This window comes from Marmota marmota, unplaced genomic scaffold (assembly GCF_001458135.2).
Source record: "Marmota marmota marmota unplaced genomic scaffold, marMar, whole genome shotgun sequence".
NCBI classification, from domain to species: domain Eukaryota; kingdom Metazoa; phylum Chordata; class Mammalia; order Rodentia; family Sciuridae; genus Marmota; species Marmota marmota.
Genome location: NW_025999946.1, coordinates 4,978,856 through 4,997,660, shown reverse-complemented (window position 1 = coordinate 4,997,660; position 18,805 = coordinate 4,978,856). Strand labels below are relative to the sequence as shown.

General features: G+C 37.6%; 1 protein-coding gene and 1 long non-coding RNA gene across 9 annotated transcripts in view; one reads left to right on the top strand and one right to left on the bottom strand.

The window, feature by feature from the left end:
• The window catches only part of LOC125616475, a 12,268-nt gene extending 7,101 nt beyond the window's left edge, over window positions 1–5,167 (bottom strand). Inside the window, exons 1-2 of the long non-coding RNA XR_007347104.1 lie at window positions 4,144–5,167; window positions 2,881–2,978 (exon numbers count right to left, since the gene is read on the bottom strand). This is a non-coding gene — a long non-coding RNA (uncharacterized LOC125616475). The remainder of the gene's footprint in view (window positions 1–2,880; window positions 2,979–4,143) is intronic.
• Window positions 1–18,805, top strand: part of Adk (adenosine kinase) — a 483,935-nt gene that overhangs the window by 20,364 nt on the left and 444,766 nt on the right. For 3 of the 8 annotated variants that reach the window (XM_048801844.1, XM_048801843.1, XM_048801838.1), the window contains exon 1: window positions 6,600–6,762. The exons of 4 other annotated variants lie outside the window; for them this stretch is intronic. In XM_048801844.1, coding sequence (XP_048657801.1) covers window positions 6,752–6,762 — 11 coding nt within the window. In that variant the 5' untranslated portion in view covers window positions 6,600–6,751. Of the gene's footprint in view, window positions 1–6,576; window positions 6,763–18,805 lie in introns of those variants that run through there. One more of the 8 variants, XM_048801841.1, reaches the window with a different exon arrangement.

The window sequence follows — 18,805 nt, the reverse complement described above, 5'->3', positions numbered from 1 at the left end:
ATATATAGCATGTATTTTTAAAAAATATGGTCAAGATCACATTCTGCATTCTTTTTCTTTGCTTGTTTTTTTTTTTTCATTTAACATTATATCATGAGCATTTTCCTATGACCTGAAAAAAAAAATCCGTGGAAACATTTTATAATAGCTCCATAACATTCCCCTATAATTTAATTAATATAGGATATAATAAAAATTTGAGGGCTAGAGCTATAGCTCATTGGTAGAGCGCTTGCCTTGCATGTGTGAGGCACTGGGTTCTATCCTCAGCACCACATAAAAATAAATAAAGATATTTTGTCCAACTACAACTAAAAAATATTAAAAAAAAATTTGAGAGGCTGGGGTTTTTGGCTCAGTGGGAGAGGGCTCACCTAGCACATGCAAGGCCCTGGGTTCATCCTCAGTACCACATAAAAGTAAATAAGTAAAATAAAGATATCGTGTCCAACTACAACTAAAAACTAAATATTTTTTTTAATTTGATATTGTTAATGCTGAAATAAGTAACTGCATATACAAATCTTTTTTTTCATATTAGCTTTTAAAAAAAATTTATTTTGCAGTATTGGGTATTGAACCCAGGGCCTTGCACATGTAGTGCAAGTGCTCTACCACTGAGCTACATCCCAGTCCTTTTTAAAAAAATTTATGTTGAGATGGGATCTCACTAAGTTGCTCAGGCTGTCCTCAAACCTGTCTAAGCCTCCTGAGTAACTGGGATTACATGCTTGCGTCAGCACACCCTGCATGTTAGTCTCTCTCTCTCTTTTTTTAAAACCATAGTTGCCTGAAAAAATGTAGTTTTCTGATTCACATTGCCAAAAAGCTTTCTAGAAATGTACTAATTTATACTTCCACCAATAATGTATGAGAGTTCTTTATTTATTGTACCCTTATAACAAACTGGTTATGTTTGAAAAGAACATTTCTATTATTTTGGGACCTGAAGCATCTGTTGAAAAGATTAGTAAGGGTGGGTTCACATCTTTGTTCTGGAATATAGAGGCACTTAGCTATTTGGGCTTATCTATTGGTTTGCTTTTATAGTGGCATATTAACCCAAGATTAGATATAATAGATAGAATATGTGCTTATTAATCTTACCAAGAGCAAACTATTTGACCCATTTTCCTTGATTCAGCTGTTCAAAGTGAGAAGGTTAATGAAGTTAAAGATTTCAATTGACTACTTTTCCTTAAAGGGGAATAAGCTAGGTCTTTAGGAAAAGAATACATTTGAAATAAATTGCTTAGAAAATTGATCAAAAGTAGTAGTTACTCAGCAAGTGTGTGTGTGTGTGTGTAGATGAAATGCCAGATTCATGGGACCCCAATAGACCTCCAGGAGCCAAATCCTATGCAATCACACAATTGGTCATTATTGCAAGTTGAGCCTGGACTCACAACCTTTTCCGAAGCAGCAGTCCCAGGGAGTGAGTCCCAACCGACCCTTAGTTCAGTGGGGATTTATAGATTTTTTGGGGATACATCACACAGCAAATCATTTCACATCGCAGAAAAGTCCAACAACAACTCTTACCATTGATTAGCACATTCACTGGCAGGAACAAGTTGGGTAAGGGTGATTGGTTGGTTCAAGAGGTGGATACATTTGAACTGATTGGTTCAAATGTATCCACCTCTTGAAACTTGGAGGGTTGCCTAATCATGTTATCAATCACCAAAACTACTGGGTGGGTCACCTGGCATTTCAGATATTTTCATGCTGATTGGTGGTTGCTAGGGGGTTGCTATGGTTCCTCACCTATGGTAACTGAGTCTGGGACACTTGGCACACAGATCTCTCCTGTTATTTACAGACAAATAACTCAGCAGGGTGGATATGTGCCTAGGAGTGGTCTGTGGGTCTTTCCAAGGACAAGGGTCATGTCCCCTCCCTCTGCACAGGCCTTGAGGTAGAAACTGGTTTCTCAAAAATGGAGAAACCTAGAAAAAGAGTAAGAATTACTGTGAAACCTCTGTGAATCAAAAGAATTGCCTTTACCTGGAAAAATGTATCTTTACTTTGGGTCCCTACATCATTGACTCTGAAAGAACAATCACACAAGTCCTGTTTGTTGAAATATTTTTGTGTTTATATTTGCAGAAATGACTTGTATCTAAATACATTTTTAAAAGAATAAGCTTTTTGAATGTTGTGATTTTAATTTTAAAAAAAAGTTTTGATTAAGTTAAATGCAAAAGGTCACTTATCAAAAATGAATTTGTAAAAAAAATCTTTGATTTGACTTCAGTTTGATTAAATATTTGAATGTTGCAGACCTACATGTTAGAATTTAGTATATTTGTTTAAAAAAACCACTAAAATAAAATCAGCTGTTTGGTAGCAAAATTAAGGTTTTAAATTTATTTATTTATTTTTCCCCCAATGCTGGCTCAAATCCAGGGCATTGAGATATTAGGCAAGTGCTCTACCACTGAGCTACATTCCCAGCCCATTTTTTTTTTCAATCTTCATGCTAAAAATAAAAAGTGAATTACCATTGTATGTTAAGCATGAACAAAAGCACATTTGATTTTACAGAAGACCAAGTTCATGTTAGCTTTAGTATCATGCTTCCCAGAGATGTAATTTTAACTAGTGTGATAATAATTATGTTATTTTCTATGGACTCCATTAGACAGACACTTTACTCAGTTAATTAAATTTGAATCTTTGCTATGGCCTAAAAAGTATATAACAGTTAAACTGGTTAAACTTAGGGTCAGACAGATTAAGAACCAGATCAAGGTCACAGACCTAATAGGTTTCTACTCATTCTGACCCAAAGATCAGAAGCAATTGGCCAGACTTTGGAACATAAAGAAATGCAAAACTTGGTGGATATGGTGGTGCTGGAGGCAGGCTGCCACATACCTGTAATCTCATTGATTTAGGAGGCTGAGGCTGGAAGTTTTGTAGTTCAAATACAGCTGCAGTGACCTTAGCAAAACCCTCAGCAATTTAGAGGGACCCTGTCTCAAAATAAATAAAAAAAGGACTTTGGATGTAGTTTAGTGGTCAAAGTCCCCCATGGCTTAAATTGCAGTACAAAACAAACAACAACAAAACAAGCAAAAGTTTAGCCACTGACTCCTACTGAATCAAACCTGCATTTTAACAAGATTCCCCAAATGATTTGTGTGCATATTAAAGTTTGAGAAGCACTGCTTTACATTATACTGTGCACCATATTAAAATTTAACTTAGATTTTATACTCCTAAGGATTATTCCTGGCTTGATTTTAGTCCATGTGGATTAACTATTAACGTTTTCTGCAAGAGGAGGAGGGAATCTCTTGAATTGGTGTCTCCACCACTTAAAATTGCTATACACCTGCATCTGTGCTTTGGATTCAGTTTAATCCAGAGGAACCATTCTGCTTCTGTACATTTGGTCAAAGTCTCATGATTGCAAGTATAGCCCAGTGTTTTAATGGACTTTACTTGTGGACTGAATACATCATGAATCACTGTAGATAGACATTTCCCAAATTAAAGAGAATAAGTCTTAAGCCTAAAAACAGTGCTTTCTAAAGAAACTTGCAACTTTGGATTGGGCAAAGGGGAGGGAGGGAAATGGAGCAGGCATGGGGATAGGAAAAATGGTGGAATGAGAAGGACATCATTACCCTAGGTACATGTATAATTGCACAAATGGTGTGACTACAATCAGAGAAATGAAAAGTTGTGCTCCATTTGTGTACAATGAAACAAAATGCATTCTGCTGTCATGTATAACTAATTGAGATGAATAAAAAAAGAAACTTGCAATCTTTTGGAATATTTGATGTTTTTAGATGGATACCAGGAAAAGCAGATTTGTATAAATTGTCCATTTTAGTAATTTCATTATGTGAATGTAATTATTCTGTTACAGGAGCAATGATAGGTTAAAAAATGAATGATAATTTAAGACTACAGAACAGTACTATCTGGAATAAATATAATGCAAGATATGATTTAAAATTTCTAGTAGTCACATTAAAAAAGAAACAGTTTAACCTTAATATATTTTTCTAATCCAGTATATTCAAAATATTATTTCAACATAAATCAATAGAAAACTTATTATAGAGATGTTTTATGTTCTTTTTTTGGTTCTAAGTCTTGAAAATATTGGTAAATGTTTATACTTACATTATTCTAGTTTGGATGTTAAAATTTCAATGGTTAAAAAGCAAAATATAGCTGGTGAGGTGGTGCATGCCTTCCCAGTCGCTGACTCCAGAAGCTGGGGCAGGAGGATTGAAAGTTTGAGGACAGCTTGGGCAATTTAGCAAGATCCTGCCTCAAAATAAAAATAAATAAATAAATAAAAGGGCTGGGGATGTGGCTCAGTGGTAGAGCACTCCTAGTTTTAATCTCTAGTAGTGGGGGGGGGGAACAGTCCAATCAAAACAATAAAATTGTATTTAATGGAATGTAGGGAAGGAAAATGTGTTGATCCTTTTCTTGCACAACAGTTAAGAGAAGAGCATAACAATTTTTTTTTTTATATTTTTGATAGTAGTTTTAGGTGACATGGAAACCTTAAGAATGAAAACCCAAAGACTTAGAGTGAACTATCCATTTAATGCTTATGTCTAATTACTGTGTAGAAATACAAGTGGACAAAAAAGGATATGATTTAATGCTAATAGACTTAAGTGGGAAAACTTAGCAAGATCTGACCAGATTCTTCTTGTCCTCTCCCTGTAGCCTGCCTTCCTCCTGGGGATGGGGCAGGACCCTTTCTTAAATGGTGGTCTTTTTATCTACTATCAGACAAGGTAGGTCAGAGAATTTCTTTGTGGCCAACTCCAAGACAGAAAGGCAGGGGAAGATTTATTTTTAGGCTTTGTAGCTTGTTTGGGGAAAGTGATTCTATGACCTGCCTGAGAATTTCTAGTTTCTGCTTCCTGCCTTAAGTGGGATTGTGGGTGGGTGTAGATCAAGAAAATAGGAGGTCAGAGGGAAACTTTGCTTCTGAGGCCTTCACATTTGGGTATGTTTTATGAACCCCAGCAGAAAAGCACATAGCTTCAGTTTTAACATTAAATATATTATAATTCACTTTTTCAGTTCCAGCAGCAACAATTTTATTTTTTGGGGAGTACTCTGGATTGAATCCAGAGGCGCTTTAACTGAGCCACAACCCCAACCCTTATTTTGTATTTTGAGACAGGATGTTGCTAACTTGCTTAGGGCCTACCTAAGTTGATGAAGCAGCCTTAAACTTGTGATTCTCCTGCCTCAGCATCACAAATTGGTGGTGGGATTTCAGGCATGCGCCAATGCATCTGGACCCATCAGCAACATTTTACTATATTATGGTGTTTGGTTTATTTTTGATGTATTTCAGAGATATGAAATAAATCATTATCCTCTATGATCATTAAATGAATGTTACTGCTAATAATATAAATGTTTAAATTTAGAGAACAAAGAAGAAATAAAGAAACGCTATTTGGGACATAAAGCATTTACTAATTTTTCCCTCTCCTAATATTCCCAAAGTTAGAATTAATTTTCCTATTTAAAAAATATTTTTATTAGTGGTTTACAATTTCTTAATCCTGGGACTGGGGTTGTAGCTCAGTGGTAGAGCGATTGTTTAGCACGCATGAGGCACTGGATTTGATCCCCAGCACCACATAAAAAAATAAATAAGTAAACAAATAAAATAAAGGTATTTTGTTCATCTGCAACTAAAAAAAATAAAAATTAAAAAAAAAATAAATAAAAAACAATTTCTTAATCCTTTAGCCGCATTGAATTTTAAGGTTAGAGTTAGGAGTTAGGGTACCTCCCGATCTGATCTTTTTCCCATAGCTTGTTTTTATAACCTGCATACTTTTGAGGAAAGTGAGGTAATCTGTCAAGTGTGGCAAACAGGGTACAGTGGTGTTACTTTGACCAGACGGTGTAAAACTTTATGTGCATACGTGGATCACCTGGGAACACGCTGAGAATACCGGGTGTTTGGGTCTCATCCATCTAGATTCTCATTCAGTTTAGAACCCTAGGTACCTCCATATTAACTAAAATGCTTTAAGTGTTTAAGTTCGCGAACAAACGGGACCATCAGACCAGCAATTGACCGCTAAACCCTGCAAATTGGAATTTAGTACGTCCTGCTGCTATTGCTATGAGTTCGATTTTCCCCAGGGTTGAGGTTTCGCAGGCGGTTACGTTACTTCTGCAGATGGATTTTTCAGGTGGTTAAACCCTATCGCGATTTGCCCTGACAGCCTCCCTTACCCCCGTACAGTTAAAGAGACCTCAGCTTGCCGAGGTAGACCATGGCCATGTGACTGCGAAGCCAGTTGCCAGCGGCGCGGCCATTTTTGAGGCGGGCACCCAACCTTGTGCCCTGTGGGGCGGCCGACGCTGTTACCCGGACTCAAGATGGCCACTACGCCCGCTAGCCAGTACGCTGGCCAGCCAGCGAGCCCGCGCGCCTGGGATCCGGCNGATTGTAGTCACACCATTTGTGCAATTATACATGTACCTAGGGTAATGATGTCCTTCTCATTCCACCATTTTTCCTATCCCCATGCCTGCTCCATTTCCCTCCCTCCGCTCGCCGCCAATCAACGCGCGAGGCCAGCTCGCCTGGGGCCGCCCGCGCGCGGGGTGTGTGAGGACGCGCTCTGGGTCGCGGAGTGCCTGAGCAGAGGAGCAATTGCTGTGGTACCTGCAACTGCCCCAGAGGACGCAGAGCATCGGAGCGAGCGCGGTGGTGTGGGGGCAGGAAGACGAAGTCATGTCGGTCAGGTAATGAGCGGGCGGCTGCTTAAACTGCGTCCTGGCTGGGCTTTAGCATCCCGACCTCCCGAGAACAGTTGCCCCTTCTCCTGGGTGGTCTGGAGGTTTTCTTTGCCGCCCACCCCCCTCTTGTTGGCGCTTTCTCCGCACTTTTCATTAGTGCATTTCTGTTTTCCCCAGAAGTTTTTGGGTCTCTGGCACACGGTGGTGTCCTGAAAGTCGCCGCTTGGTTGAGGTGACCCTCGCTCAGATTCCAGGGTTTGAAGCCTGCTTATATGTACAGTGGATTTCTCATGACAAATGTAGTTTGCCCCTCCTCCCCCCCGTAACCCAGGGCCTGAGGGAACCTGACATACACAATGTGTTACCATGCCTGTGTGTCATGCCTTCTGACAGAACTTATTGGTTGGCCATGAGCAGACCCTCAAACTTGACCTCTCTCTGCATGTTGGTTGCATCCAAGTTGCAAAATTGAGTGCCCCCAAAATGTTTGCTTGTGTCCGGAATTAGTACCGGATGGTTCTCGAAGGTACCATCTGTTTACCTACTTTTATTGGAGAGTCACAAGTGAAATGAGTTTTGTGAGATAATAGGCATATAACGCAAGCAATCGTACTTTTAAATTTTTGAGGATTCTTTTATGGTTAATGATATTATAACGGGCTTGTCCACTTTTTGCATGTAGCCTTGACTGAATGTTTAACTGTTGCAAATTCAACTGTTCACTAAAAGAGATAAATTGCTTTACCTACCCAGTGTTTGACCTGCCTCTTAATGAAAGACCTTGGTCTTTTATTGCCCCAAAGAAAGGGAGGCCCAGCATAAATAAGAGAAATAAGTTCATTTGAGGGTTTTGAGCATCCAGGGGCGTAAGTTGTAGTAATTAATTCAGTAGCTTCTCAATGGTAATTTTGATTACACTGATATTTAAGAGATGGCTGAAAACTTAATCCTCAGGTTAGATAAAGCAAGATCTAATGGCATTGAAGTTAGACACTATTTCTTCAATTGCATAGTTCTGTACTAACATAGACAAGGAATACTTATCTTTTTATGCAGAAGGGGAAACTCAGGCTGTAATTTGGAAACCCATATGGGAAGGTTTCACAGTAAGTTACATTGGGGCATGTAAATCTAGCTTTTAAATCTACCAGTGTTTTAGGATGAATTAGGATATTACTGTTATACTGAGTTAAAACCACTTTTCTCTACTCCTTCTTGCATTTCCATCAACACAGACTGCTGCTAATTAGGTGTGCTGGTCAAATGCTTTCTCTTTTAAGAATCAGTTCTTATGTGGATTCATTTTTTTTTTTTTTTCCTCCTTAGTATTGGGAGTTAAACCCAGGGGCTCTCTACTACTGAACTACAATCCCCAGTATTTTTTATTTTGTGACAGGATCTCTCTAAGTTGCCCAGGCTGGCCTAAAATCAGCAATTTCCTATCTCAGCCTCCTTAGTAGCTAAGATTATATGTGTGTGCCAATATGCCTTGCTAGCAGTATGTATCTTTTAATGTAGGGGTTGAATGGTGGTTCTTTTCAAGACTCATCTAAAAGTTAACAGTTATTTTGAAAAGCTAGGTAACTGATAATAAAGTTCATTTATGCTTGCTTCTTCTGATGTTAATCTGCATTTTATGAAGTCTTGAGCTATAGTGATGTGCCTTGGAAAAAAGCTTTTTCAGTAGTTACCTAAACCATCTACTACATTTTTCACCAAAGAATTGAGACCGAGAGAAGTTTGAGTCCTGTGTGCAAATTAGTTAGTGGTAAGGTTAAGAATTAAATCCAGATCTCTGTAATCTAGTGCTCTGCATGATACCTTTATAAAAACAATATATTACTTAAATTTCCTGAAAAAGATGCTTCTATTAAGAACAAAATTATAACATGTATTGTGAGAGATCAATAGTGACTCTCTTGCTTTCCTTTCTTTGGTCCTACAAGGAACTTGGTAACTTAGGTTTAGGAGTAGGAAGGAAGACTATGTAACGTGAAGTGACTATATAGTGACAGTTTTGAAAGTGCCTCAGTATGGACTGTACTTAATGCAGTTTTGTCTTACCTTTAGTTTTATCAGTCATAATGTTAGGCATGTTCCCATTTTGTGCTTAGCCTAATAGTAGCCCCCAAGTTAGATATTACCAACCCTTTTACTGGTGAGAATAGTAATCACAAGTTATCAGAATCTGACTTCATGTCCAATGTTCTTGCTTTTATACCACTCTTAAAATGTAGCTAAATATAGTAATGTTCGACTCTTTGCAATGACTATGAACAAATATAGGATGGGAAATCACATCAATTGTCAACAGGTTAGGATCATAATTGAGGGCCTTTTTTAGTGTTATTGATTCCATTTCTTTTCTTCTCTGGAGATTGTAATGAGATAACTTAGTGTGATACTCATGTATCCTACAGTGTTATTGGGTAAGTTTAAAATTGTAATGAAATAACTTCGTGTGATACTCATGTATCCTACTTGGTAAGTTTAAAAATGCTTTTAAGTTTTAAGGCATTTTACAAATGGAATATAGTCAGTCTTATTAAAAACACTTTCATGCATAAATCTTTTCTAATGTCATGTATAACTAATTAAAACAAAACAACAACAACAAAAAGATGCTAACAGAAAAAAGGATCAAAGCAAATAGGTCAAAATATTAAGTGATTGATTTTGAAAAGTGAGAACTTGGGTGATTGCTATTTTTCTTTTTGTACTTTACATAAGAATAAATGTCCTACCCCACCCCCCAAAGCACTTTGATTCTTTCTGCTTCCTGACTGCCTTGAGGTGATTGGCTATGCTCTGCTATGCCCTTCCACCATGACATTCTACTTCACCAGAAGCCCAAAGCGGTGGAGCTAGCCTACCTTAGACTGAAACTATGAACTAAAATAAATCTCCCCCCCCATAAAAAAGAACACCCACTTTGAAAATGGGCAAATATGAAAAAAAAATGTGTAAGTTTTTAAACGGGGAAACAAACTTACCTAATTCCCTTGCTTTACAGTTGAAGATGCTAAAGCCCAGATATATTGTGCTTTGTTCAAATTCACATAAATAGTTGGAAATCTTAACTAGAAATAGATCTCTAGGTACCTCTTTCAGTATCCTTTCTTGTGTAGCATTTAACTATCAAAACTTTTTTTTTTTTGGTACTGGGAATGAACTCAGGGGTGTTTAACCACTGAGCCACAATCCTAGCTCTTTTTTATTTTTTAATTAGAAACAGGGTCTTGCTCATTTGCTTAGGCCCTTGCTAAGTTGCTTAGGCCCTTGCTAAGTTGCTGAGGCTGGCTTTGAACTCTCAATCCTCCTGCTTTAGCCTCCCAAGCTGCTGGGGATTACAGGCATGTGCCACTGCACTGGGCTAAGACTTCTTGATGATTTTAGACAAGAACTTTTTTCTTCCTTCCTTCCTTCCTTCCTTTTTCTTTCTTTTTTTTTTTTTTTAGAGAAAGAGAATTTTTAATATTTATTTTTTATTTTTTTTTGGCGAACACAACATCTTTATTTATACGTGGTGCTGAGGATCGAACCCAGCGCCATGTGCATGCCAGACAAGCGCGCTACCGCTTGAGCCACATCCCCAGCCTTTCTTTTTCTTTTTTTTTTAACTGAAGATCTTTGAATAATTTTGCTGGAGATAATCTTTATCATTTGTATTTTACACGACTACATTATTATTGATGGACAAGTCTAAATTTCCAGACTCTAAAACCAATTATTCTTGGTAAACAACTTTTTTTTTTAACACATATTTTTAAATTGTAGATGGACACAGTACCTTTATTTTATTTATTTTTATTTGGTGCTGATGATTGAACTCAGTGCTTCACATATGGTAGGAGTGCTAAGCAAGCACTCTACCACTGAGCCCTGGCCCTAATGAATAACTTTTGCTCTTTGTTATGTAAAGCAGATTCCAACTAGTCTTCATTCCGGAGATTATAGAATATGCTTGATAAATTGATGCTTTTTTTTCTTTTCTTTTTTTTTTTTTTTTTTGATGCCAGGGTTTGAACCTAGGGCCTCCCAAATACTAAATAAGCCCTCTATCACTGAACTACATTCACAGCCCACTTTTGTCATTTTTAATTGACCCAGTAACAAAGTTGAAACTTGAGTTAAATTCGTAGACATAGGAAAATAAAGAATATCAGACTGGAAGAGGATCTAACAGTGTTTTAATTTTTTTCTTTATACTGGACCAATGTCCAAACTGAAGTAACATAGTATAAGATAGAATTTACATCTTCCCAACTTGGGAGGCTGAGGCAGGCGAACTGCAAGTTTGAAGGCAGCCTGAGCAAGTTAGCAAGTCCCTGTCTCAAAAATATAAAAATGGGCTGGGGCTGGGGCTGGGGCTCAGCAGTTGTGGCCTAGTCCGTGCAAGGGCCTGGGTTCAATCCTCAGCACCACATAAAAATAAATAAATAAAGATATTGTGTCCAACTACAACTAAAAAATAAATATTAAAAAAATATAAAGGGGCTGGGGATGTGGCTCGAGCGGTAGCACACTCGCCTGGCATGTGAGGGCACTGGTGCGATCCTTAGCACCACCACATTAAAAAAAAAAAATAGATGTGTGTCCACCAAAAACTAAAAAATAAATATTAAAAAATTCTCTCTCTCTCTCTTTAAAAAAAAATATAAAAAGAGATGGGGATGTATCTTAGTGGTAAAGCACCCCTGGGTTTAATCCCCACTGCAAAAAAAAAAAAAAAAAAAAAAATAAGNTTCGAATGGCCAGGGCAGGTGCTGTTAAGCACATTCTCTTGAAATTTCCTGGTAAATCGTGGATTTCATTGTCTGATTCCTCTCCCTCAGACTGCGATTCCTCTGAATATTACCTTGTTTTCTTAACGTCAGTGTCTAGACTGGTTTTGGACATTGCTTACAGCTCAGGTTGTGACAGGGAAGATTGGACAAATGCTTTTGGGAAAAGGAGTCTTTGCGATAGAGCTACAGAGCCTTACTCTTTGGCCTGCCCAGACTGGTTGGGTTTGGTCTAAGACTATTCTGGGACTCTGCATATGACTGTGCCCTACATGATGATTCTGGAACCACTTCTGTGTGGTTTTTTAAAGGTCCCTTTAAAAAGGCCTACACTGGAAAATTTATGTGGTCCATGGGTGGGGTCTTGGGATATTTTTCCTCTAACAGTCAAAGACTTTTTGAGGTGTGTCCAATAGACTCTGCCAAGCCACTCAGATGGAGAACATTTATATGAAGACTAAAATCAGGCTGTTTGAAACTGTCTTTCTTTGTTGTTTCCTTGGGAGCATTTAAACAAATTTTTAAAACTCATTTCAGGACCTGTGGGTTTTTTTTTTTTTTTAAAGAGAGAGTGAGACAGGGAGAGAGAGAGAGAATTTTTTTAGTATTTATTTTTTAGTCATCGGTGGACACAACATCTTTGTTTGTATGTGGTGCTGAGGATAGAACCCGGGCCGCATGCATGCCAGGCGAGCGCGCTACCACTTGAGCCATATCCCCAGCCCCTGCACAAACTTTTTTATGTTTTGAAATTCTTAGTTGAGCTTCTAAAATAAATGAAATTATTTCATTTGTGAAATATTTTGAAGAACTAAAACAGGAATCCTTATGTGCAGTGTTGTCAGCTGTTAATGTTCATATTTATAAATAGGTCATCTTTGTTTGAAAACACATACAAGGTTTTTTAACTCCAAATCTTTCCATCCAAAGTATTGCTACATTTAAACTGAACTGTTAAAAGATAAAACTGGAAGCAAAATGACTGTTTGAATGTTAACACTTTCTTGCAATATTTGTTAGTAGTCATGCCTCTTTATCTCTTTATGGCATCTTAGTTTTAAATTGTTATTTTTGAGAATATAGTAATAAAACATAAGTATGGATTTTTAAATAGAAAAGCCAGCTTTTAAATGGGATGACCATATGTCTCAGTTTGCCCCAGACAGTCTTGGTCATGCCTGATATCCAGACATGATATTAATAACTTCATTTATTCTCAAAAGTGTCCTATTCAGATAATAAATTAGCTAGCCACCTACTTACATAGCATATTGTTATAATAGGTTTTAGTTGTTGAACTGTTATGTGAAATAGGGACCTTAAAAAAAGGAAACTATTTATTTTGGCTAGATTTGGATTTTTTTCATTGGTCAGACATTTTTTTATTAAGAGGGAGTTTTAAGTGTCTAGTATATTGTACAAGAAGGCACAGTATTCTGAAGTTTGAAATAATTTATTTGCTATCTTGATTTTAGAAGGTTATATAACTTTGCTGTTACTGTTGTTTTCTTGTCTGTTAACAGAGATAACAACAATACCTACCCTACTCAGTTGTTGGGAGGATTTAAAAGAGAACACATAAAAATGCTGAAAATAGCTGTGTTAATCTTCATGTCATTCATTTGCTCCTGAATGTTGAATTTTAAGTGAATAAGTTTAGGGGATATTGCTATTTAAGTGGGCATTTGTAACTTTTTGGATGTATTGCTTTAAAGGAGAGCAGGGAAATAATGGTAGTTGGAACTATATGTTGGGTTGAAATTTTGGGGGCAGAGGGGCTGAAATTTAAACATTTTGTTTTTCAGTACTGGGGATTGAACCCAAGCACTTTACCACTGAGCTATACCTCCAGTCCTTTTTATTTTTTTTATGTTTTATTTTGAGAGAAGGTCACACTGAGTTTCCCAGGCTGGCCTCTAACTTGTGATCCTCCTGCCTCAGTCTCCTGAGTAGCTGGTATTATAGCTGCATCTGGTTAAACCTAGTTTGTATGCTAAAAATAATGAACTAATAAAATGTGAAAAGATATACTGAACCAGAGGGAGAAGATAAAATATATTTGAATATGCAAGAAGTGATAGGGGTTAGAATGCAGATGGAAATAGGATTGGCTTTATCCAGTTAAGGGACTTCATACACATTACTCTTATCTATTCACTTTTTAATTTTTTAATGCCCAAAGTGTGTGTGTGTGTGTGTGTGTGTGTGTGTATATATATATATATATATAATAATAAAACCATAGATCCTTATCTCAGTGATTTTTTTTTTTCTTTTCTTTTTGGTGGTCCTGGGGATTTAACCCAGGGCCTCAGACATGATAAGGAGTACCTACTTACAAGCTATGTCCTCAGCCCACCTCACTGATTTTGGTAATAAACTTACTTGTGTAAACCACACTCAGCTCTGGATATATAGTGTGTTTATCTCCCCACAAAGTTCCTTCCTGTCTCATTGTAGTTAGTCATGTTCCCTCCCCACCTAAGCAACCATTTTCTGACTTGTTATCATTAATTAGTTTTACCTGTTCTAGCACTTCATATAAATGATGGAATCATATGGTAAGGACTATTTGTGTTTGATTACTTTTGTTCAGCATGATAATTTTGAGGTTTAGGTATTTTGATGTGTGTCAGAGTGTGTCTTTTTTCATTGCTGAATAGTATTCCATATATGTGTATAACATCAATTTTGTTGATGGACATTGGTTATTTCTGGTTTATGTCTACTGTGAACATACTTATATGTCTTTGTGTGGATTTGAGTAAGTATTAGCATTTGAATTTAGCTTAATTTGACCTTTTTAGTTTTCTTGAGTTAGAAGTTTATTGATTTTAAACTTTTCTTATTTTGTGATATGTGTTCAGATAAAAATGTTTCTCTCTAAGCAGGGTGTGTGGCACACACCTGTAATTCCAGCAATTTAGGAGGCTGAGGCAGGAGGATCACAAGTTCAAAGCCAGCCTTGGCAACTTAGACTGTGTCTTTAAATAATACAAAATACAAAGGGCTGGGGATGCAGTTCAGTGGCAAAGCACTCCAAGTTAATCCCCAGTACCACAAACAACAAACAGTACAAAAGACAAACCAAAATGTATGAAAGATGATATATCATGAGCTTTGTAATGTTTTGAACAACCAATAAAAAAAAAAAACACGTTTTAATGTATTCACTTCAAATTACTTTATGATTTCCATTGTGGTTTTTCTGATCCACAGGTCCTTTATATGTTCATTGTTTAATTTTGTAATATTTGGGGTTTTTATAGTTAGTTTTGAAAATTGTTATTCAATTTAATTTCATGGTCATCAGGGAGTGTATAGAATATACCATTTTAAACTGGAGAGTTTGGTAGTTTGTGTTATACTCACAATGTTGTAGGATAACCAGTACCTTTAATTTCAGAACATTTTCATCACTCCAAAACAAAACTTCATACCTGTTAGCAGTCACTCTACCTATCTGGTCACCCCCAGTTCTCTGGCAGCCACTATTCTGCTTTTTTGCCTCCATCCATTTGCCTTTTCTTGTCATTTCATGAATAGAATCATGTAGCTGGGTATGGAGGTACTCACCTGTAGTTTTAGCAACTCAAGATAAGGCAGAAAGATGACAAGTTCAAGGCCGTCTTCCTTACCTTAGCAAGACCCTGTCTCAAAATGAAAAATAAAAAAAGGGCTAGGTTGGGGTAGGGCTGGGATTGTGGCTCAGTGTTAGAGCACTTGCCTTGAAAGTGTGAGGCTCTGGGTTCCATTCTCAGCACTGCATATAAATAAATGAATAAAATAAAGGTCCATCAACAACTGGAAAAAAGTAGTGGGGATGTATGTAGTTTAGTTGTAAAGCTTCCCTGGGTTCAATCCCCCGTTCTGTCCCCGCCAAAAAAGAGTAAAATTAGGTAATATTTCATCATTTGTGTTTGGCATTTTTCACTGAGTGTAATTTTTTCAGTGTTCCTCAGTGTTGCATTGCTTATTATGGTTAACTAGTATTTCGTTTTACAGATATTCCATATTTTATGCATTTATCAGCGAATAGATATTTGGGTTATTATCACTTTTTGGTTATTACGAATATGGTAGTGTAGACACTCATACAAGTTTTTGTATTGTCATGTTTTTGCTAGGAGTGGGATTGTCATATGGTACTTTTATGTTTACTCTTTTGAAAAACTGTCCAACCATTTCCCAAAGTGGGTACTTCATTTTACATTACCTGCAGCAATGTATGAGGATTCCAGTTTCTTCACTATCTTGTTAATACTTGTTATTGTCGTCCAGTCTTTGCTGAGAGGCTGTATGTATTTGTTGGGGCACATCTTAAACACTCAGCCAGGCTTATAACTCTTGCCATAAACTTTTCTTCTGCTTATGCAAAGCCTGGTTTTCAGTCAGAGGTGATTATTTTAGGCCTTCCAAGGTTGTTCCTGAGCATGCCTGCAGTCTTGGGCACAGGCATGTGGCCTTCAGTATTCTCAGGAATATTCAGAACTTTTAAAAACCTCTGGTGTATATTTTATTCCTCCAGTTTTCCTTTTATATTTTTAGTTAGCTTGTTGTTTGCTCCCATAGTTTCAGGCAGCTGGGATGTTAAACCGTTGCAGCTGATTATTTTTGACAAAAACCTTGGAGAAAAGGCTGTTCGCATTGGGTAAAATCTGAATCAGCTCAAATAATGGGAAACCTTGGGAGTGGAGATTTTCAGGGAACTGCCAGTCAGCTGAAATAATGAAAATTCCCTGAAAATGGGGCTTTAAAAGAGTTGCAACCCTTTTCTCATCCCTTCAGTTGTGATTAGGCATCTCTGTTCCACTGTTTGAAGGCTGTTGCTTTTCAAGTCTGCCATGGAGCTGAGGAGAGGAGGGTGGGAATGGGGCAGTTAGGATGCTACAAAGCTTGGCTGGGCTCAGTGGCTCAGGCCTGTAATCCCAGCAGCTGGGGAGGCTGAGGCAGGAGGATTGCACGTTCAAAGGCAGCCTCAGCAATTTGGCTGGGGATGTGGTTCAGTGGATAAGCACCTCTGGGGGCAATCCCTGGTACCAAAAAAAAAAAAAAAAGGAATCCTACAAAGTTTGCTATTCTTACCAAGATTCAGCTATCTTTACACAGTCTTTCATTTTCTTCAGATTTAGAATTTTTGTGATTTAATTCTATAAAGCTGTCAGTTTTGCAACCTAAACATACTTGCTTATTAAAACTATATTAATACTGTAATAAACTCTACCAAAAGAGAGACAAACATGTGCATTTGTAGGACTGCCTGTCAGGCTAGATCCTTGCAGAGGGAATTCCCAGCATGACTTGATTTATTTTCGAGAAAACAGAGCAGTTCTTCTTTAGATGCACATATTAATCTATGTGCCTGGCAATGGTGAGCCCTGGTTCCCTTCCATTATCTCATATCTGAAATCAGATGCATTTCCATAGCCTCTTCTTTTCCCCCACATCTAACTGAAGCAAAATTTGGAAAAACAAAAACAACAAAATTGATTTCCTCAAAAGAAATCTGTTATCATAGATAATCTCCTTGGAGACTGACTTCAGCTAGTCTGCACATGTCCGTTTAAAATGAAAACCATCTTTCCTTCTGTTGGCCTCTTCAGAGTAGCTCTCACCATCTTGTGCGCGCGCGCGTGTGTGTGTGTGTGTGTGTGCGTGCGTGCGCGCATAATGTGTATTGAATTGAAGGGTGCTCTGATACACTGAGCTACATCCACAATCCCCCTTCCCCTTTTTTAAGACAGCTAAGTTATTGCAGCTGGCCTTGAACTTGGAATTGTCTTGCCTTGGCCTCCTGAGTTGCTGGGATGGGTTTGTGCCACCATGCCCAGCTCAGTCGTGTTTTTGATTTAGTGCTCCTCAAATTGTTTGTTTGAAGCCTTTGATTAAGAGAGTCCTAGAAAAGAACATTATCATTATTATTAGCCACTGTTTTTATTGCTTTTAAAGAGAGGACTCTTGGGAGTCCTCACAGGGCCTTCCCCAGTGATGTCATCCTATTTGTTTTTTTATTTTTGGGATTGAATACAGGGGCACTCTACTACTGAGTTGTATCTCCAGTCCCCCCACCACCCTTTTAATTTTGGGACAGGTTTTTGCTCAGTTGCCAAAGCTGGCCTCCAATTTGAGATTCTCCTGCTTCAGCTTCCCAAATCTCTAGGATTACAGGCATGTACCACTGTGCCTGCCACACTCTTTGCTGCTGCTTTTTTTTTTTGTGTGTGTGTGTGTTGGGGGGTGCTGGGGATTGAACTCGGGGCCTCATGCATGCTAGGCAAGCACTTTACAGCTGGGCTACATACCCAGGCCACCATAATTGCTTTTTAAACGTTTTTCTCCTGTGGTTCTGGGGATGAAACACAGGGCCTTATGCCTATTAAGCAAATGCTCTACCACTGAGCTGTGTCCTTAGACCCTAAACATTTTTTATATCTGTTTTCATGTCCTTTCCCCAGCCTTTTCTTTTGAAATACTTTGACTCACTAGAAATTGCAAAAATAGTACAGAAGTTCCTGTGTACTCTTTACACAACTTCCCAAGGATATATCTTACATAACCATAATATGTTACCAAAACCAGGAAATTATTGTTGGTATAATACTAATAATTTGAATATATTCCTTATTAGAATTTAACCAGTTTTTGTAAACTCTTCTAGGTAGTGGTAGTTATGTATGGTTCTACAAAATTTTATCATGTCCAGGTTTCTCTAATTATTATCACAATCAGGGTGCACAATCAGTCCACAAGGAAATTCCTCCATGTTTTCCCTTTATGGTTATGTTTTCCCCCAAACCTTGAATCTTGGCATCTACTGATCTATTTTCCATGTCTGTGATTTTCTTACTTTGAGATTATTTAGTGGAATCATAAAATATGTAACCCATAGATGCTACATTTTTGTTACTCAGTACAATGCCTCTAAGATTCATCTAAGATGTATTGTAATTTATTCCTTTTTATTGTCAAGTTGTAGTGTATCATAGTTTGTTACCAATTCACTTCACTTAGGTTGTTTGAAGTTTTTTGATGTTAATAATAAATCTGTTATGAACATGTATATGTAGGTTTCCATGTGAAGTTTTCATTTCTTTAGGATTAATACACAGTGGTGTAGTTTCTTAACTATATTTGAATCTGCCTGTTTTATCAACTACTGAGAGGAGTGTTAAAACCAACTAAAATTATGCAATTAGGGGTGGGGATACAACTTAAAGGTAGAGCCCATGCTTAGCATGTGTCAAGTTCTGTCTGCAGCACCAAAA